The 21,862-nt window shown below is 40.3% G+C and overlaps 1 protein-coding gene across 3 annotated transcripts in view; it reads left to right on the top strand.

The window, feature by feature from the left end:
- The window catches only part of ELOVL5 (ELOVL fatty acid elongase 5), an 80,730-nt gene that overhangs the window by 37,857 nt on the left and 21,011 nt on the right, over positions 1-21,862 (top strand). For all 3 annotated transcript variants that reach the window (XM_054493612.2, XM_054493613.2, XM_054493614.2), the window contains exons 2-3: positions 14,538-14,603; positions 18,302-18,489. In XM_054493612.2, the coding sequence (XP_054349587.1) occupies positions 14,546-14,603; positions 18,302-18,489 (246 nt within the window). In that variant the 5' untranslated portion in view covers positions 14,538-14,545. The remainder of the gene's footprint in view (positions 1-14,537; positions 14,604-18,301; positions 18,490-21,862) is intronic.

Raw genomic sequence — 21,862 nt, 5'->3', positions numbered from 1 at the left:
TTCTTTGTTTCTAGTTTTCAGCTATTATGAATAAAGCTGCTGTGAATATTCGTACAGGTTTTTATGTGAACATAAAGTTTTCATTTCTCTAAAATAAATAAATGCCCAATAGCTTCATTTGAATTGTGGCACGATATTTAATTATATTCCTATACTATAATTTCTGTAGTAGAAGGCTACTTCTAGGTTACCGAAGGTTTCATCTAGAAGGTTACTTCTAGATGGATACTTGAAGGCTAACCACCTTTCAGTTTTTGTTACAAATGTCACTGACGACAATCATAAGTCAATCTTAGTGCACATCTGCTTTTATTTCCTTAGTGTAGATTGCTAGAAGTGGGCTTGAGTGTGTAAAATATTAAACCTTTTTTTAAAGTACCTCTCCTTAAAGTTATTTTTAATTTTTAAGTATATCTAATTGCAGAGCAATGTCATTACCTTAGAAAGAAACATCATAAACAGTATCAGTCACTTCCCATTCCTTTGTTTCCCCAGCCCCTGGCAACCACTGATGGATCTGCCTATTCTGGACATTTCATATAAATTGAATCATATGTGGTCTTTTGTGTCTGGCATCTTCCACTTTGCATAATGTTTTCCAGATTCATTCATGATATACCAAATGTCAGTACTGTATTCCTTTTAATGGCCGAATAACATTCCATTGTATGAATGTACTACATTTTGTTTATTAATTAATCAGTTGATCGACTTTTGGGTTGTTTTTACTTCTTGACTATTATAATGTTACTATGAATATTTGTGTACAGGTTTTAGAGTGAATGTATGTTTTCATTTCTTTGGGTATATACCTAGGAGTGGAATTGCTGGGTCATATGGTAATTCTGTGTTTCACTTTTTGAAGACTTGCCAAACTATTTTCCACAGCAGATGTACCATTTGACAGTCCCGCCAACAGCAAGCACCTGAGTATTTCGCTTTCTCCATATACTCGCCAGTATTTGTTATTTTCCGTTTTTATGATTATAGCTACCCCAGTGGTTATTACATGGGTCTTTTTTTAAAAAGAGCTGTTTTGGCAACACTGCCTTGCTTTACCTACCAGGTATGACAGCCACAGGAGCGCTGTTTATGTTGAAGTTTCCAGTGGTGTCAGTTGGCTGTCTCTAGGCTTTTGTGGAAGAGAAAATTGTGTAACTGCCTACCTCTCCTGCCAGAGCACCAGACTTGATGTGAAGTTCTGTGAAGAGCCCACCCAGTCACCTGTCAGCTCATTTAGCCACACTGGAGAGTCTGTTGAGGTACAGAGAGGAGTCACCAGTGTCGTTTGTGGACTCAGTTGCTATTTTGGAACAGAAATTTGCAGAATCCTTTAAGCTGAAAAATTTCCATGCTAGTATGTATCATATGAATAGCAATTATTTACCCTTTCACAGAAAAAAACCCAACAGTCTTTTCTGTGTGTATTGTGAGATAAAGTCTGGAGGGGTTTGTGGTTTTCTTTTTAATAGGTAACAGTTCGAAATTTGTTGCAGATCATAAGCTGCCAAATAATAGCTTTAAGATGTACTTTTAAAAATCAACTGTGTGATTGGCTGGGTGCAGTGGCTCACTCCTGTAATCCTAGCGCTTTGGGAGGCCAAGGCAGGCAGATTGCTTGAGCCCTGGAGTTGAAAACCAGACCAGCCTGGGAACAGAGCGAGACCCTGTCTCCAAATTAACAACATCAACAAAAAAATCAACTTGTGATCATTGTAAAGAGCACAAGTTTTGGACCAACTACAAATTTAAGTAACTTAACTTTGTGAGCTACTTAACAGTAAGTAATGTGATTAACTCTTCCGGTGTGCCCCAAAATTTTTTGATTTTAGCCCTGAAAGCCTTACATCCCGGGAAATCCCCCAAGAAAAACAGGACAGTTGCCTACCCTAAGCCATATAAACCTAGAGTTAACTACTTAAGATCTCTGAACTTTAGTTTCCTCGTCTAGAAAATAGGGATATTTCCTTAGTGAGTCTTTGAAAAGCCGGCTACATAGTAGGCTCTTAGTAAATGTTAGATCCCTTGTCTCAGGCTAGTAAAAAAAGTGTATTGTTTTCATAACCAAATTCTATACTTTAGATAATAAGCCTTTTCATGTCTCTTCCCAGTTCCAGTTAAATCAAGGGGGAGGGTTTATATTTTATTAGGCCGTGCTTGTAATTGGTGTCTTAATTATGTGTGGTAACCAAAAGGAAGGCTAGCAAGGGGAAGTAGAGTTGTCTTGTAAGAACCTCTTCTTCCAACCCCACTGACCTTGTTAATTTCTAAGGTTTTTATCTATTGTTAACAAATTACCCCCAAATTTGCCACCTTAAAATGCAGAAACATTTACTGTCACATACGTTTTCTGAGGGTCAGAAGTCCCAGCAAGGCCTAGCTGGGTGGTTTTGTGTCAGTGTCTTTCATGAGGCTGCATTCATCTGAAGCTGACCAGGCCAGAGGATCTGCTTCTGAGCTCATTCAGGTAGCTGTTGGCAGGCGGCCTATTTCCTGCCACATTGTCCTCTCCCTAGGACTGTTCACAGCATAGCAGCTGGCTTCCCCCAGAGCTAGTGGTCCTAGAAACACAGACGGAAACATGCCAGCTGACCAAGATAGAAGCCACAACATCTGTTATCACCTAATCCTAGAAGCGACATACCATCCCTTTTGCTTTATTCTGTTGGTCACACACACAACCCTGGTTCATCGGGGAAGGGCACTACATAAGGGTGTATCAGGTGTACCAGGATCTTTGGGGGCGTCTTAGACTCTGCCTCCCATAGATACCGTATTTACTTGAAGAAAGCTTGAGGTCCTGTAGTCTAGGTAATGAAACGCATATAATAGGAAGCAGCTCAGTTTAGGATTGATGATAATAGAGCCAGAGCCCACATTTCCCAACCAGTGTTCAGGTTCTTCCTATCACCCATCTTGCCTCCTTCCAAGGAATGTATGGAATTGTCCTTGGCCAAACATTTGATTTGGCAGCAGCAGCAGCAGCCTGTCAGCAGTGTTCCATACTGCCCCAGTTCAGTATGATGAAACAGGGAGTTACTAAATTCCTTTCTGTGTCCCAAGAACAGCTACTAGGGATTACAAGGGGCAAGACAGATATGTTCCTTGTTCTCACAGATCTTTATAGACTTGGCCACTGTTGACTCCTGGTAGTAATGGTGTTATGGATCTCCTCTACTGATAGTAATATTTCTGCAACAGCATCCCCCAAAAAAGAGCTTACCGATAAAAAATCCATGAGGTGGAGGATGGATTAATGCATGCTTGTTATGTGTGATGTGTACCATGTCACACAGTGTTTGAAAAATATGAGAACTGATCTCTATCTTGATACGAGGTTTTATTTCAGCTTGAGAGATGGTTTGAAAAAATATGATTACCCCCCCCCTCCACCGCCCCACCTGCGCATCCCCTCCCCCCAGCTGGTGGAATTAGAGGAAACAGGGAATTGCTGTAGAATTTGTTGGAATAAAAAATAACTTGTCCTCGAGACCGTCATCCTAGTCTAGGCTCTGTCTCTGTAATACAGTGTATGGATACCATCTGGGTGATAAAAATTAAAGGATGGCAGGGGATTTTAGTAAGAGTCTAAAAGCTTAATTTATATATATATAGCAGTGGTTCCCAAAGCAGGCTGTTTCCCAGAATTACCTAAGAATCTTTTCAAAAAGATATTTCCTAGCATCTATTGAATTAGAATTTCTAGGAGTGGATCCCAAAAACCTGATTTTAAAGCTGTTAGGTGATTTTAAGATGCAGCCAGATTTGAGAGTCCATTGATATGAAACTCTAGAAAGTCATTCATTCATTGATCCACTGATTATTCATTCATTCACTCATAGTTTCAATGAGCAATCAATAATTGGTCAGGCACAGATCCAGACATTCTAGCGATAAAATGTGAACACCAGAGGTTCTGCCGTTGAAGAGCTTAGAGCCTAATAGGATGTGGACAGATAAACGGATAATTACAGTATAACTGATAATCACAGCACTTAAAAAATAAGCCTGTAATTTTGTCACTGATTGAGATACAGTAGAAATGATGATGAAGAGTATGAAAATGAGGTCAGGGAGGATTGCTGCCCCTTTACTTCCCATCTAGGTCGTAAATACAGAGATCTTAAAGAGCTCTGTTACCAAACATCTTCCAAACAACTTTTTTTTTTAACTTGATAATGTTATTTTAAAACTACATAGTTCTGTATCTTTTTCTCGTAAAACGATATGAATTCAGGCATACTAACACATGTTGTCACCATCTTTTATGTAAATACATGAAGATGTCCTCTTGAGAGACTGCATGGGGTATTTTAAGAATGGTAGGCAATAGAGTTGGAGATGTGGTTCAAATTCTGGCTCCACCCAACCTCTGTGACCTTTGGCAACTCAGCCCCCTTTTCAGTTATGGTAAATGAATAAGTTTATTGGCCATCTATTATATGCTAGTTGCCAGGAGTACAAAAAAAAGGCTTATCAGATGCAGATTTATTTCTGCTCTGTACTAAGGTTGGGATAGACACTGGCCTGCTCTTCTACTCACAGAGAAGTCAGTGACCAGCATCTCCTTGACATTTCAGAGGAATTTGTCTAGAGTCTTTTACAAATCCCCAGATTCACAAGTATCATTTGTGAGTCCATGCCAAATAGAGAATAACAGAGCTGTGAGGCATGGATGTGAGCACGTTTCACTGCCATGGACCTTGCAGGGAACTCCAGTTTATGCCTTAGCAAAACTCTTCCATAAACATTGAATATGAAATTGATCATTGTCAAAGGTCTGTGTAATGATGATAATAATAGAAACATTTTTATGGTACTTTCTGTGCCACACACTATTCTAAGCATTTCACATATCTTAACTCATTTAATCACATGAGGAAGTTAATGTAATTACCCTCATTTTACAGTCTGATAAACTAAGGCACAGAATGTTAAGTAACTTGCCCAAGGTTACACAGCTAGTAAGTGGTGAAGCAGGGATTTGAACCCAGGCTCTCTGGCTCCAGAGTGTGTGTTCCTAACCACTACCACCCAAAAGTGGTTGAGCCACAGATGTCTTTGCACACTGCTTACTAATTTGTACTGTGGCAGAGGTCATGTCTGTCTCTGTCACTTTCCTGTTCCTCACAGGCAATACTGCTTGACACAAAGTAGACACTCATTAAGTAGTTTTTAACTCAGTGAGTCAACTGCCTTTCAAATGGCTGGTAGCCTGAAAAGCAGTCATTCTGAGAATCACTGAACACACAGAAATAAAACCAGTCAGGAGGATGACTGACTCCTGCACCTGATGGATTTTTTACCTTGCTTCATTGCAGCCTTGTGGGCATTAATTAGTTACTGTCAGCAAAGTTCTATGTGAAAGTGGAGTTCTAAGTCCAAATGCAGCAATCTGGCCTTCACCCACCAGCAAGGAGCATTCTGTGTGTGAATTACCGTTGTCTTTTTCCAAGTAACAGTGTGCTTCACTCAATTAAAAGTTATCACCACTTCGTCTTCTAGTTTCAAAAGAAAATTAAGTTGGCAGCTTTAAGATGATAAAACTCTACAAGAGTAATTTTCTACAGTGGTGAACCCTTTTCTGAATGCTCGTTTGTTGTGTGGATTGTTGTAAGTGGTCCTTGTCTTGACTCTGCTGAGAACTGGGGGAAGAACTTTGAACTTGACTGTACATTCCGTCTTTAGCTGTGAATAAGAATTCCCCTAGAATAAAGTTCTAAACTCATGTTGCCCTCCCCTCACCAACTGCTGAAAAAATGTTCTATATCTGAGTTTTTTAAGATCAAGTGTATTTGTGTATTGCCTTTCAAGACTAGAATACATCTTTGTCTCCCAGTGGGGAAGAAATTCCCTTGAATGTTTAAGAGGTGTGTGTGTGTGTGTGTGTGTGTGTGTGTGTGTGTGTACATGCATTTTTTGTTTTTGTTTTTTATGGGCTCACACTTTACAAATTGTCTTTACTGATCATGTAGTAGATGAGAAGAGAGCATGTCTGTTAGAGTTCCAGATAACTAGCACTGAGAAAGTTTTCCCCGAGGAAATGCCATCTGTAACTAGGATTTAGTCCATGTTTTAGGATGCTGCCATTGTGGAGTCAGGTGTGCCATTTTCTTTTCTTTTTATTTTGTAGTAACAGGTGTATCTCCTCATTTATAGTATCACCAATAGGTAATTATTATACTCATAGGACAGATCTGGACTCTAAGGAGTTGCAGAGTTTGTTCCCATAATACCTGAACACAGAAGTATCTAGCTCATATAAAAGTTGAAGTTGCTGTATACTAAATAAGTTGTCTAGACAGCAACAAGAGGGGCAGTGGAGTGGAGGTAGGCTTTGTAACACCTAATCTGGGCCTTGGAGAAAGGGTTGGAAATGAAGGCAAGAGGACAGGGAGGAAGGACCACAGATAACAGCCACTGGTGTGACTCTCCACTTGTTAGAAGGATGTTAGAAGGTGTTAGAAGGATGTCCTTCTCCAGCGATGGTTAAAAAGTGCTTTTTAATTAACTAGTAGCAGCCAAGGAGCAGGAAGTAGAGGCTTCTGTTTTGACCCTAAACTTATTTTTGTACAACAATTTGATTGTTGCAACATTTAAAAATTTCCCCTCCAATTATCCATTATACCAGAATGAGGTTGTTCTGCCTTCTTCAGCCGTGGAGCTAACCTGTGGCAGTGCTTTGTAGAACCTATCAGTGCCCCAGTTTTGCAGTTACTCATCTAAAACCCCAAATAGAACTGTGTTTTTTGCCTTCATGTATGATATATGGCAGGAAAAATAACTTTATCAGAGAATTACAAGAGTTTGTCACTTCCTTAGAATGGAGGTTAGAAAGTATAGGAATTCTGCAGGGGGAAGAAAGAGAATAAGCATAGATTCAGAGTGTTAGGATGACAGTACACAATCAGATGTACCACTGTTGGTGCGGTAGATATTTTTGAGCCAAGATTTAATCCAGAGTTATCATTTATTTAAATGCCAACACTTTAACATGAATTCTGTTGTCAAGTTACTTTCATTTCTAAAGCTTGTTAGTACTTGGATCTTCTTTCCTTTATGGTCTTCACGACATTTTGTATTTTAACATTCCTCAGCAAGGTGTGGTTTTATTTGGGAACTGATTTTCCCAACCTAGAAAAATCTTTTTAAATTCTAGAATCAGGGTTGTGACTACCAAATTAAAGCACCATTTAATTTTTCATTTTGTGTAACTGGCAGCCAACTTGAAGAATGTTCCCATGCCTGCCTAACACGAGTTGACTGATAAAAGTGATGGATGGGAATGAGAGAAGAGAAAATGCAAGGAAATCTCAGTCTGATCCCTTGCAGCACATGGGTTTGTAAACTCAGCTGACTCATTTTTAGGTGAACAATAACCGTTAAAAAAAAGTAAAGCAGGATATGATGAAGTTAAGCTAGACAATAGCTGAACGTTTTTAAATCAAAAGGAATGTGACTTGACTGATACCACAGGAAAGGGAGCTTTCAAAGCAAGCTGACTGCTGCCTTAGAAGCCAGACAAACCAAGACTTGGCCCTACAAAGATCTTTACTGTTTTAGAGTCAGCAAACAGCCTGGTTGTGGGTTTAGGAAATAAACTTTTCTTTAATATAATTCTTATACCAACTCTTTAATATATATTTTTAAAAATCTTGATACCTTTTAAAACAGATTTGCCTTAAGATCCCAGTACTTTTCCTTTTCTGGGCAGCTTTGTCACTCTCTCCTACTCCAGATAGAAATGGCCAAGATGCTTAATATTTGCATTCTCCTTGAGACGTACTTCATCTTGAGAATTGTGACTGTGCCTTTTCCTCATTAACCCCAACCACCTCCTTCCGTTGTTGCCACCTACCCCCATTCCCTCATATTCTGTTGTCCTTGGGAGCCAAGTGGAAAGGAGGAGGAGGGAGACTGATTTGCTGTAAAGCTTATTGTAGTGTCTTTTTTCAAACATGCTTCTAGCAACTAGTTTGATTATTAGTTCAAAGTGAGCACTGATGTTGACTTAACCTCCCACACATGATTCACCTGGACATATACTTGCCCCTGGAGGGAGTTGAACAGTGGACAGATGGATTTTCCACATGAGCAGGACTCTCTTTAGGGCTTTGGGTTTTGTTCTTTGTTCTGCTCGTGTTAGTATTTCCAGGTTTTTGTATTCCAGGCTGTGGTAGTTCCAGTCTTTCTCTCGAATTCAGGCCCAAGGATCCTAAAATTCTACAACACTTAGTATAGTGCATGGGGAAGGAACTAGCCAGGAGCGCAGAACTGATCCATGGTGGTGGGGGTGAGACAGACGAAGGTGTGCTGAACTCCCTCACACTCTCATGCTCCTTTCAGCTGTATCTTTAAATATAGGGTAGTTTATAAAGAGAATGATCAGCTCCAGTCAGTTTTTTGTAGTGAGATACTTAAAATGAGACACAATTATAATATAGTTGCATGGTTACCAAAAATATTCCAGAATTTTATAATGGAAGCAGCTTTTTAAATTAGGAGTGTCTTTTGGAAAATGTGCGTTAAAAAGGAATTCTTTAAAATTGGTTCTAATTTACCTGCCCGTAATCCATTTTTACTGTCATTATTTTCTGTGTGTGGCTCTTGAACTAGTGAATAGCTTTGGGAGACTGTTTTCATTGGGACTTTTTTTCACTCAGCCCTGTTACTACTCCCTGTTGTAACCTGTAATTCTGGGAAGCCCCCTAGGTTGAGTGCAGGTCAGAGACTCCTGGTTAAAGAGGATGGGAATTGATGCTTTGGCTTGGTGTCAGCGTGGTCTTTTTCCTGGGACGTGCTGGCCACTCCCGGCCCTGTCCATTTTCCTGTCAGTGTGTGGGGAACCAGCCAGATCAAAGAATAGCTTATTCTTTTGATGCATGTAGGACTAAAGCTCCTTTTCCATGGAGCCTAGTGCCTGGGCTTGGTCCCTGCTAGTACAATTGTACAGAGCAGCTGTGTTCCCACTTGACCCAGCTCACCCAGGCTGCCTGTAGTGTGATTCGGGTTATTGAGAAGTTATGTCATTGGCCCACCGTAGCTCAGAAAATGGGAAACCGCACCAGTGAGGCCAACCACAGACCTGGCAGTGTGATTGGGCATCTTGTGCAAAGTAGGTCATGCCGTTCCCATAAATCCAGATTACTAGGCAAAGTGTCAAGACTTTCGCATAGCCCTGTGCCTCCCATTCCTTTGGTACAAAAGAGTATAGCTCAGCCCACAGACCACTCAGCAAGTGCCCAATTTACTTAACAGGGCAGGCCAGCCTAGCCTGGTGATGAAGAATTCATTTGCTGAGACCTTTGTACTGTTCATGTGGCATAGCAGATGAGGCTCAGCAAGGAAGATGGGAATGAAAAGGGCACGTTGCTAGCAGGAGGGCTGCAGGAAGGAGGGTTAGGAGATGGTAGCAGTGTGAGCAGATAAGGATTGGCACCCTCTTCTGTTCCTAGCCCATTGGCCACATGCTCTCTGCACGGTGTATCTCGTGACTGACCTCTGTCTACTGCTGAGCAAGGCCTGGGCACCAGACAGGGAGTGGAGGACAGAAGGCCTCCCATTGTGCTGCCCACTACTGTCGTGGCTTCTGGTCCTTGTGCATGCCAGCCTAGCCCTGACCCCAGGGCCATTGTGCTCATTTGTGCCTCTAAATGGAACACCCTTTCCCTTGGTAGATGTGTGGCTTGCTGTCACCATTCAGGCTCTGCTCTGTTGCCGCCTTCTCAGGCTGCCTTCTCTATGTTTTCAAAAATAAATTCCCACTCCATGATTCCAGCCCCTTTATTCTGCTTTTTTTTTTTTTGCTAACAGTTATTTTGCATATCATATTGTACGTGTGTTTCTGTCTGTAATTAATATATGTTTATGGTCTTTCTCACCAGCCTGCAATCCCAGGGCCTTCAGGTCTCCGTGCCTAGCACGTGGTAGGCACTTGGTGTGTGGTATGAATGAAAAATGAGTACATGGTATTGAGGGACACTAGTTATGGGGCTGCCTTGACAAACATGACGTTGTATTGAATAAATGATGAAGCTTTTGGTGAAGGTGTCTCTTAGTAACCTGTGCAGAAACAGTCTTGCCTGAGAAGATTACAGTATATATCCAATTGTGGGTGTGGTAGGGGAGAGTTTGGGGGAAATATTGAACATGCCAGAGTCCAGCCCAGAATCAAGCTTGGGATCCACGGATCAGGACTCTCCTGATTAGGGCCTGTTGTCCAGGGCCTACCTCTACCTACCCCGTCTCCCTTTTCACTGTAGTCATTTCAGAAACAATAAGCAGGAATAATAATTTGAAAATTATTATTATTTCCCCCCATGTATCTGTTCTTTTAGAGAATGTTTTGCTGGCTCTTTCAGTATATTCCTGTTTGATTGTGAAAAGTTCTGCAAACCTAGGAGAAAAATTCTCAAGCCGAGAAGAAATGCAGTCTAAGAACAGATGTACCGTTTTTGACAAAAATCGTTTCTTGTGTGTGCTTTTGTAGAGAACACATTTCATTTTATAAAGATGAAAGAGTGCTCCTGTGCCTGCCAGCTTCTGCAGGGCCTCTGTTCAAGATGGTTTAGACTCAGATTATTTGGGACAGATGGCTTGCAACAGGATTCTTCAATATCTCCAAATACTAAATTCCACAGTCTCTTTTGGTAGCTTGCTGCTGGTTCAGTACTCTTGGACTGAAATTTTACCTTATGTTTAATCAAGCTGCTTTTCTGTTGCCGTGATGTTAGCCTAGATTCTCAAATTGGACTATGTCCTAGGCATTTGTCCTTATAGTAATAGGTCATTTATCACAATTCCTGGGCTTCATATTTTTCTGGGGCCACAACTGTTGTCCCTCTCCACTCCTGCCCCACCAATCTGTATTTTCACTTTGAAATATTTCTTCACTCTTGTTTCCAGCTTCTCTATTTCCTCCTTACATAGAAACTGACCCTGACTACAGCCCTCTGAAAGATCTCTTAATTAAAAAGTGAAATGATTGATTCCCTTATTTTTGTTAGACATATTCCTCCTGTTTGATCTCAGAATACTGTTGTTTGAATTTTGTTACAGCGTAGTTTTGAACATATATTCAGCTTATATTCGTATCATCATTCTACTGTCTGCTAATTTGCAAACTGGATTTTGTTTTTGCTTTACTATATCTGGCTTCTTTTCCCCATTATGAATGTCTCATTTTTTCTAGGTCACCAGGTATGCTCCTTTATGTTCATCTGTATTTTGGCAATCCTTTGTATGAATATACAGTAGGTGCTAGATATTTGTGTATTTAATTAGTACATTCCTTTTAGTTTTGTCTTTCATGTTTGGGTAATATCTGTTTCTGACAAGTTCCTCTCCTGATATATTATCAACTCCCCCCCGCCTTGCCCCCACCTTCTCTTGCTGTCTCTCTAGGGGTGTGTTAGGGCTTACAAGTGGACATTGTGGGTTGTCAGAATGATTGGAGCTCACTGATGGCATTTAGTGGACAGGGACCAAGGACAATTAATGATCCACAATGCACAGGACATTGTTTCCACTGGAATGCCAGCAGTGCCCCTGCTGAGAAGCACAGACAGCCGTGGGTGGTTGACAGTATTCATCATGGAGCCAATCCTGTGGCAGACATACATTCAGAAACATCTATTGGGGGCTTCCTACATGCCAGACACTGCTCTAAGGGCCTTATTTATATTACCTTATTTAATCTTTTTAAAGGCAGTTACTTTGGTCTTTTCCCCATTTTTCAGAAAGATTAAATAACTTGTCCAAGGTCACATTGCTAATAAGTGAAAAAAAATGGGGGTTTCAAACCCTAGTTTCTTATAGTCTAGCAAAAGTCCCTTCATGCTTAATACCTGATTATTGTACATTTAATGTGACCCATAAGTAAGTAAGTTAATATTACCCATTAGGTAATAGAATCTAGGTTTTAAAATGCCTTGGAGGAAGGTGTCTGTCCCCAGTGAGCAGCTTGTCCATCAGTTATTCAGTCCATTAGTCATAGCCTTTATGACCTTGTTCCTCCTTATTTCCTTTCATTTGGCTGTTTGGGATGCAGCCTAGTGGGGAGCAGGGAACCCTGTGACCTCCATATACATGGCCCACCATACATCATAGATGAAATTAAATTGTGTTAGTATGATTTCCATGTCACAAAATCATGATGGTTGTCTTTCAAAACTTGGATTTTCTAGATGATTTTCAGTAGATGTTGAAAAAATAGACACAGCCAAATTGTCTTTTAGCCAGTGCCCTTCCTGAACCCACCTCGGGCAGAACTTTTAATAGCCTTTAATAGATAAAACATTTCTTATTTAACTGTGTTTTAAAGAGGAATTCTCTTTACAAAACATAAGGCTAAACCTATTCTCTTCAGCACCAGGATTTTCTATAATTTCTTGTCTCTCCTGAAGTGGTTCAATCTAGGGCAGGAAAGTGGCTTAGGACCAAAATGGCCTTTCTTAGGAATATAGTACATTAATACCCCCTCATCGTCAAGGAGTACATTCTAAGGCCCCTAGAATGGAAGCCTAAATCTGCAGATAGTACCAAACACTATATTATATATAGTGGGTTTTTTTCCTATGCGTACATACCTATAATAAAGTGTACTTTATAAATTAGGCAAAGTAAGAGATTAACAACAATAACTAATAATTAAATAAAACAATTAAGTAAAATAAAAGTTATCTGAACATGAGCACTGCGATCCTGAGGCAGTTGATCTGATAACCCAGAAGATTACAAAGTGACTCAAGGGTGAAGAAGTGTCTACAGTGAGGATATGCTGGACAAAGAGATGATTCCCATCACAGGCAGGATGGAGTGGGACTGCGGGAGATTTCATCACGCTACTCAGAACGGTGTGCAATCTACAACTTCTGAATTGTTTATTTCTGGAATTTCCCACCTCGTATTTTCAGACTGTGGTTGATTTCAGGTAATTGAAATCTCAGAAAGCAAAACTGTGGATTAAGAGGGTACTACTGTATGTTAAAATCTTAATTGTTGGATTGCAGAAGTGACCTTGTGCTAAGGTTGTATAACTATTGAGGGGCAAAGGTGGCTGACCTGGTTATTGGCAGATGGGTACGGGGAGCTGGTGCCTTCATTTCCAGCTATGAATTGGTGTCAGCACCCTCCCCAGTCCCCCTTGGGCAGGAAAGCTGTCAGGACAGAACCCTGTTAACTACTTTGAAAGTGTCATTGATGGCTCCTCCTATCTCTACGTCCCATCTCATCTGGATTGACTTAATTGTAACTACTACAACCATTAGATAATTTCGTGGATAAAGTAGTTTATCTTAAAATTAGCTAGAGAATACATAACACTTCAGTGTGGCAAGCCAAGGAAGAGAAGTATTGCTAAATGATTAACAGCTTAGTTAATAAAATCAGTTCTGCCTTTGCCCTTGGACGTTATAATATTGATGATTATTCCTGTAAGAAGAATGGCCAGGAAAGTTGGAAATGTATGTCTTTAATAGAAAATCTAGTCAGTATGCATATGAAAAGTTGATTAGCTACCCTCTAAATGTAAATCTTAAATTGGAGAAGGTAGGGAGCTATAGAATCTTAGAAGATGGAGGTAAATCTTTAACTGGTATCTCTAGATGTTTTATTAAGTGAAAATAAGCAAGTAATACATACACACTTCTATATATAATAGTGTTTTTTTAGTTTAACTGTGATCCCTACAGTAAGAATATATTTTACATCATAGCTAAGTACATTATACTTATAAATATGATATAATAAAACTAAAGTTTTATGAAACTATATTCATTCTCACTGAGAGCAAAGCATTCTGATTCTCTATTATGATCAATTATTATTTTTAATGCTAAGTTGACATGATCATCTACTAATGGTAGATTTCACCCACAATTGTGAAAACATCCATTTAGCATGACCTCTTTGTGCTCAAAAGAGGAGAAATCTCTGGAAGTATACTGAAGAAATGTTACCATTAGGTTCCTTGTGATGCGTGCCTTGGGGATTGTGGTTGAGGGAAGTAATGAGATTTTTGCCCCTTTTTAAAAATTTTTAATACTTGAATTTTTTTTACTGTAGACATGAAGTACTGTAAAATAATAATTGATAAAAGTAACAAGTGGAAAAAACTGTCTTGTCACTGTGGCATTCTGTTCCCTGATATGGCTCTTCCTTGTCTTACCTCAAGTCCTCAGTTGTTGCCCAGACAGGATCTCTTCCTGTCTGCCACCTCTCATTCCAGTTAGTTCCACTTTTTTCCCCACTGAGATTTCAGCTTCACGGAAAGAGTTTTTATGGAACTGAGAAAAGTTCAGAAAACTGGCACTTCATTTATAAAGTGAACTCACAGAATTGTGTCTTTCCTTTTGATCTTCAAGTTAGATCTAGCACAGAAGTCACTTTTGTGAATTAAAAAAATTCTTTTAACGTAAGGAACTGAACTTAACCTTGTCTGTAGCATATTCTTTGAAAAGAATTTATTTTTATGAAAAAATACTGTATAAAAAACATTTTGAGTAGAGATTAATCAGTATCTTTTTTTTTCTTAATAGGTTTTCAAATGGAACATTTTGATGCATCACTTAGTACCTATTTCAAGGCATGGCTAGGCCCCCGAGGTAAGGTGGTTTTTGGTTTTGCTTGCCTTCTGCAGCATCACTCCCTGCCTATAGTCACTTGTAAATATTGCATGAGGAGATAGTAGAAAATGTTAGCATTTTCTATGATAAGTCTAAAACATTATCCTGGATAACAAGAGATTTGGAGAAGTCTCTGACAGAGACACCTGCTGTGGGTGGTCCTCTGTTGACGTTAACTGGAGTTTAAAAATATGCCGTAAAGCTTGTAGCCTGAGAATACTATAGATTTCACCGTTATCAGTGGCGTGTTTTTCTCAATTCTTGGCAGTCTCTAAGAAAAACTAGTTTCCAAAATGCAGGGTTGCAATAGGAGTTTAAAACTCTTCCCCTTTTACAGTTTTAAGGGCTTTTTAAGGTCTTCTCATTTTGTATCATGTTAACTCACTGGTAAATATGCACCTGAACCTTACTTGTTGTATCTTTTAGAAAGTAAATCAGCTCCATATTGCCTTCTTTTGATGTTATCTGTAAAAGTCTTTTAAAGTCTTTTCTATAAAGAAAGAACTTCTTAGGCTCACAGAAAAACTAGAAATGGCTTTTAAACAGACAGAAAGAATCTCAGTTTCTCGTGATTTTTAAAATACAAAAGAAATAACAAAAGGACTTAGTTTATTAGCATGGCAGAGATGAAATAATAGGTTTCATGTCACCTGCGATAATAGTGATAATAGTGAAGGCATGGAGAAAGAGTACAACCTCTCTGAAAGGCTGTTTTGCCTTCTGTTGGAATTAAAATGCACATGCCCTTTTACCTAGCCATTCTACTCCTAATACTTTATCCTGTGGCTAGCCTTGATCAGTTATGCAATGATACATACCAGGATGCTCATTACAGCATTGTTTTTCAAGGAATCATCTGGATGCCTGTCAGTAGGGGACAGGTTCTGTAAAAAGAACAAAAAAGAATAAGTTAGATCCATCTGTATGTGCTTGGGTTGGGATAGTGCCTTACTTTAGCTGTAAGGGACAAAAAATCCAACTCTAAATGGCTAAAATAATAATAATTATTATTAGCTTGCATTACCAGGTGGGGCAATTCCATAGTTATTTCAGGGACTGTATGATGTAACCAAGGATCCTTGTTCTTGTCATTTTCTACTTTGCCACTCCCAGGTATTAGCAGCTCTGTCCTCAGAATGGGTCCCCCACTTCACACAGTTGTAGGATGGCTACAGCAGCTCCAAGCAGCACATTCAGAGGAAGAAGAAAAAATGTTTCATTTGTGTGGTTTTAAGCATAAGGAAGCCATTTCCCAGAGCTCTTTGCCAGCTGTCATCCCTCAAAACTCACTGGCCACAATTGCTTCACATGCCCCTGCCTGAGCCAGCCACCAGAGAGGGGGTTAAGACCACCACAGATTGACTAGATCCTAAGGATTCTCTACCTGGGGCTGCAGTTTGGGTCAGGTGCCCGGGAAGCACTCTGCGGTGTGGGAGGATGAATACGTGCCAATTTGGAAAGATGAATATTTGTGGGAAAATGAATAAAGCAAAGGGTAAATCAGAGGTTTAAGTTAAAAAAAAGAGGGAGATTTGTGTGTATTTATTGTTTGTGATATATATGTTCATACAAAATAACAGTCTGATGTTAGTTGCTAAGTGGGAACTGGTTTTCTTAAAATTGACAGCCAAGGCCCAAAGCTGAGAACAAAAGGTGTTAAGCATCCCCTTAAAGTCCCTGAGGCCAGCCATTTCCCTGAATGACTTCTAAGCACAACCAGTTCTGCCGGACTGACAGTAACACCCTCCGTGACCATACTGACAGTAACAACCTCGCTGACCATAGCATAACCAGTGGGGAGGGTGTGGAGGGCATGTCCCTCTAAAGCCAAAGCAAGCCAAAGCAAAGAGAGAAGTGCTGGGAAAGTTTAATGTGTACAGTGCAAGAAAGGAAGACTGACAGTCAGTTCCCCACGTGGACATATGCTTTATTAAGCCTGTTCTTGTTCTATGAAATCAAGGTGAAAATGACTGGAGAGAGTAGCAAGATGGTCCAGCCTGGGAGGGGTCAAAGAAAGGGCAGAGCCGGGTGTGGTGGCTCACTCCTGTAATCCCAGTACTTTGGGAGGCCAAGGCAGGTGGGTCCCCTGAGGTCAGGAGTTCGAGACCAGCCTGACCAATATGGTGAAACCTGGTCTCTACTAAAATTACAAAAATCAGCGGGGCGTGGTGGTGTGTGCCTATAGTCCCAGCTACTCTGGAGGCTAAGGCAGGAGAATCGCTTGAACCCTAGAGGCAGACGTTGCAGTGAGCCGAGATCACGCCACTGCACTTCAGCCTGGGCGACAGAGTTAGACTCCGTCTCAGAATAAGTAAATAAATGAATAATAAAAAAAATTAAAGAAATGGCAGAGGCTGTCCTCCCAACTGCTACTTCTCTGAAGACGCGGTAGGTGAATGCTGCATGTGCCTCATGTTCTGGAGTTGTGAGCCTTGGTGGGTAGTTAAGATTGAGGAGCCACAGGTTTTCGGGGATCATCATAGCAGGGTTCAAAGGGGAGCATGCTTTTCAGAGGTAGCTTCCTGGGGTCAGCCAGAGTATGTAGCTGAATCTTTCAGGGGACACATAACACTTAGGGGCTCTGGCTGCCAAGGAGTTTCCTGCATTCCAAGAAGAGGTTGTCAGTTTGCTGCTGGCAGCTGACCTGTTTCCCTCTCCCTCCTCCCTGCCTAAGAAAAGGAATGGGGGCATGAGAGGCCCTTCCTATACCAGTATCTCCTCTGGATCTGCCTAGGTCTTTGCTCTCACGCTACTACTCCTCAGTTTGTTAAATACTGCACTTTAAATAGGCACTTATCTGATCATTGCTGCTTTACCTTCAGGTTTTGTTTTGTTTTTATTTTCATTTTTGAGACGGAGTCTCACTCTGTTGCCCAGGCTGGGGTGCAGTGATACGATCTCAGCTCACTGTAGCCTCTGCCTCCCAATTTCCAGCGATTCTCCCACCTCAGCCTCCCAAGTAGCTGGGATTACAGGTGTGTACCACCATGCCGGGCCAATTTTTATATTTTTAGTAGAGATAGTATTTTGCCATGTTGGCCAGGCTGGTCTTGAACTCCTGACTTCAGGTGATCCACCCGCCTCGGCATCCCAAAGTGCTGGTTTTACAGGCATGAGCCACCACACCCAGCCCTTATTTTGTTTTTAAATCATTGTCCTCTCTGCTGTTGACCATTACACTCATAGCAAAGGCTGCCTGTCTAATGAGTGCCAGTTTCACTAACCTGGCTAAGCAGCACGTTTTCTGAGTCTGCGTGTGCTGGCCACACTTGCCGACTGACACACAGCTGAGATGGAGGACTTCAGAGTTCAATGACTGCCATTTCTTGGGTTTTATCACCCTATGTGTAATCTGGTAAACCTGGTTAATAAATCCAATTAATGGGAAATGTAGCCTTCTCCTTGTTTTCTTCTTAAATTCTTTGGAAAGAATATTTTTATTATGATTTTACTTAGCAAAAATCATGAATAATACATTGTTATTCAGAGCATGTAACAAGGAGCTTCACCTTGTTTGATATGTATTGAAAATCTATGCCTCCTCTCCTGATTGCTTTATTGGAATTAGGAACGTGAATACCAGGTGACTTTTATATCATCATGGTTAGAGAAATTTTTTCGACGTTTGAAAAGTTTTGAATGTTTTTATATATCATTAATTTTGTTTAATTTTTCAGATACTAGAGTAAAAGGATGGTTTCTTCTGGACAATTATATACCCACATTTATCTGCTCTGTCATATATTTACTAATTGTATGGCTGGGACCAAAATACATGAGGAATAAACAGCCATTCTCTTGCCGGGGGATTTTAGTGGTGTATAACCTTGGACTCACACTGCTGTCTCTGTATATGTTCTGTGAGGTAAGTCAAAGGTTAACACAGTCTTCCTTTCACGTAAATGCACTCATATTGCTGTCCTAAATTGTATTCCTAAATGAGGAAAGGTGGCCGCTTGGGGTGTAGAGACAACTGGGCAAGGAAGTATCTTAATGCATTTTGAGTGTGTTTTAAAATCGATTTTTCAAAATGTCAGAGTTGTTTGTACAAGTATGCCTTCTAGAATATTTAAAATAGAAGCCTTTGTTATTGATTCTTCTATTATGTTTCATATGATACTCAAAATTAAAATACTTTCAGAAATACTCTCATGGAAGCAAAATACAGAGTAGAAAATGAACAAAATGTGAAAAACACATGTGAAAGCATTTTATTATTAAGCATCTAATAAGTGCCTGCTTCTTGTTTGAAGGTAGGGGAGGAAGGAAGTGGGTGGTACTTGTGTTTGGTATGTTTTGTGGCACATCACCCTCTCTGATTGGATAACCTGGCAAAACTCAGTTGTTTTCTAAAAGCTAAGAGGAGTGTGACTGGTGAGATCTGCATTTAGGTTTTGAATTGTCTGTCTGAGTTCAGGCCCAGTTATTTCTTTTATATCACTGCAATGTTGAAAATCACATTTGATGATCTCAAAGGCAAATGTTATAGCTTAAAAATGAAAGAAAAATCAGAATCAACCCTTCTCCCTATTTTGAAGGGGTAACACTATAGCCTTTAAAGCTAAAAGGGGGAGGAAAGCTTCCCTCCGGTGGTAGGCAGTTTGGGTACATTTTTCCGGGAAAGCCTACCCACTTTTCATTCTTGCAACACAAACCTATTTCTAACTCTTCTGGAGAATTAAGCCCTGGATAAAACAAGTGTTCAGGCACTCCTGTATAGGTTTTCAGTGTTTCATTTTGGTTTTAGTTCTTCAAGGAGTAGTAAAGAAGAAGGTAGAGGTGGGAGGAAAAGGAGAGATAGAAACATGAATCTTAAAGTTAGTGTTCAGGGGACAAAATGAATTCTCCATCAGCCTCAGGCCATGATGGTGTCTCCCTGTCCACGTGTGGTGGTGTGCAGGAGTGTGGGCATGTGCAGGCATATTTGATTATCAGAGGTGTTGCAGCTGTGGGATATCTGTGTCTTGTTCTCCCATGTATGTTTCATAAGCCAAGGTACAGATATTCTGACTAGAATGGTAGATGCTCCTAGCATTACTTTTATGCTTGACATGCCAAGAAATGCTTACAACTCCTTTTTTTGCTTTTTTTTTCTGTCCTATTCTAGAATGAAGTCAGTTTAATTAGCCTCCAAGATGGAGAGTTCAGGACTGGAGCCAGGGGAAATGCACAGGAGTGATTCCTGGCCCCAGCACTATGCACATTTCTGTGTTCAAGGGACAAAACCACAGCAAGCTGTCAGGTTTCTGAGTGAACTGCTTACTTTTCCATAATTGATAGATAATACAGCCATGTCTTTAAGAGAACTCTTACAGAGTTTATTATTATACATGGCAATATTATAGAGAAAAATATTTCATATGATTCTTAGAGAACTTAAGCATTTGCCTTAAATGTTTCTTAAGCCCTAGAAATATAGCTATAATTTCATTATTTATCCTCTCTTAAACAGATGATTCCCTGGTAAAGAGGAGAAGAAAAACGCTGTATAAAGTACAGCTGTGTGCATCTGAGTGGATGTGGGGGGTTCTGAACACATTGTAATAGAAGGTACAGATTTTCCTCTGATAGCTTGGTGAGAAGGGAAGACTTTGAGCAGTGACTAAGCACTGAATACAGAAATTTAAGAAATACACAGAATAGGGAAACTACATTTTTAACTCACAGTTTAGAGTACATAGAGAGGTAATAGACAAAGAGGCAATGTTTCCTTAAATTAAATCAAGTTTACAAAAAGCCATCCAGGTCAGATATGCCCAAGGTGAAAATAAGCTCTAGTGCTCCAAGTTGATGGTATTCACATTTGGTTTTTGTCCGAGTTTTCTCCTGTACATATATAAAACCCATCAATAATTCCGTTATCATGTGTCCTTTTTCAAACTTTGAATATCATTTTAGCTACACGTTTTTCTGTTTGTTTGTTTTGAGACAGAGTTTCACTCTTGTCGCCCAGGCTGGAGTGCAGTGGCACCATCTCGGCTCACTGCAACCTCCGCTTCCCAGGTTCAAGCGATTCTCTTGCCTCACCCTCCCTAGTAGCTGGAACTACAGGCATGGGCCACCACTCCTGTCTAATTTTTTGTATTTTTAGTAGAGACAGGGTTTCACCATGTTGGCCAGGCTGGTCTTGAACTCCTGACCTCAGGTGATCCACCCGCCTCGGCCTCCCAAAGTGCGGGGATTACAGGCGTAAGCCACTGCACCTGGCCATTTTTCTTTTTATACTTAGCATTTCTACTCCATTGAATGCTAAGACACAGAAGAGCAGTCATGGAGTTTTACAATGGAACAAACTGGGGAGATCATGAAGCCCCATGGGGCCCCTCATTTTAGAGAAATGTCCCAGGAGTTAGAGCCATTCTTCTGTGGTCACACACCTGTAATGGTCATTATTTTAGTTTTTATTTACCTTCCTGCTTATCTGCATATTTGGGGCTGTAAAGAATTTTTTAAATAAGTAGTCTTTGGTATTTTTGTTTATTTAATTCTTTGGCATAAATTCACGGCTGCTTTAGCAAGTTCTAGATTAATACAAATAAAATTAACTGTCACTTAAAGGAGACAGGAAGAAGCAGGGTTTTTTTGTTTGTTTGAGACAGGGTCTCACTCTGTTGCCCAGGCTGGAGTGCAGTGGTGCTCACTGCTTCTCGCCTCCTGGGCTCAAGTGATCTCCCGCCTCAACCTCCCAAGTGGCTGGGACTACAGGAGCATGCCACCACGTCTAGCTAATTTTTGTATTTTTCGTAAAGACAAGGTTTCATCATGTTGTCCAGGCTGGTCTTGAACTCTTAGGCTCAAGCAATCCACCCGCCTCTGCCTCCCAAAGTGCTGGAATTACAGACATGAGCCACTACATCTGGCCAATAGGAAGAAGTCTTGAAAGAAGGGAGATGATCAGAAGGAAATGAAAGGAAGTCACTGAAACTTTAAATTTACTAGAAGGAAAATAACTAAATCCCAGTTTTAAAACTGTGAAACCGAGTTTAAAATGTAGAAGGAATATAGACTTGCTCATAGTTTGTGCACTTGGTAGAAACAAAATTAAAAGGAGAGAAGAGGTATTACTTCTATATCTCATTAACTTTAGTGTTTATTTCCAGGAAAAAGGTCATAGATCCCTGATTTGGAGCATATTTGAATTAGTGGTATGTTTTAATTTGAAAGTATTGGACTTTATAGCAATCCTTTTTGCTTTTGCTTATTAGGGGTTGTCTAATATCACAGTCCATGGTGAAGGC

The sequence above is a fragment of the Pongo pygmaeus genome, chromosome 5 (genome assembly GCF_028885625.2).
Source record: "Pongo pygmaeus isolate AG05252 chromosome 5, NHGRI_mPonPyg2-v2.0_pri, whole genome shotgun sequence".
Lineage (NCBI taxonomy): Eukaryota > Metazoa > Chordata > Mammalia > Primates > Hominidae > Pongo > Pongo pygmaeus.
Note: the sequence above shows the minus strand (reverse complement) of the source record. Positions and strands in the feature narration are given on the sequence as shown.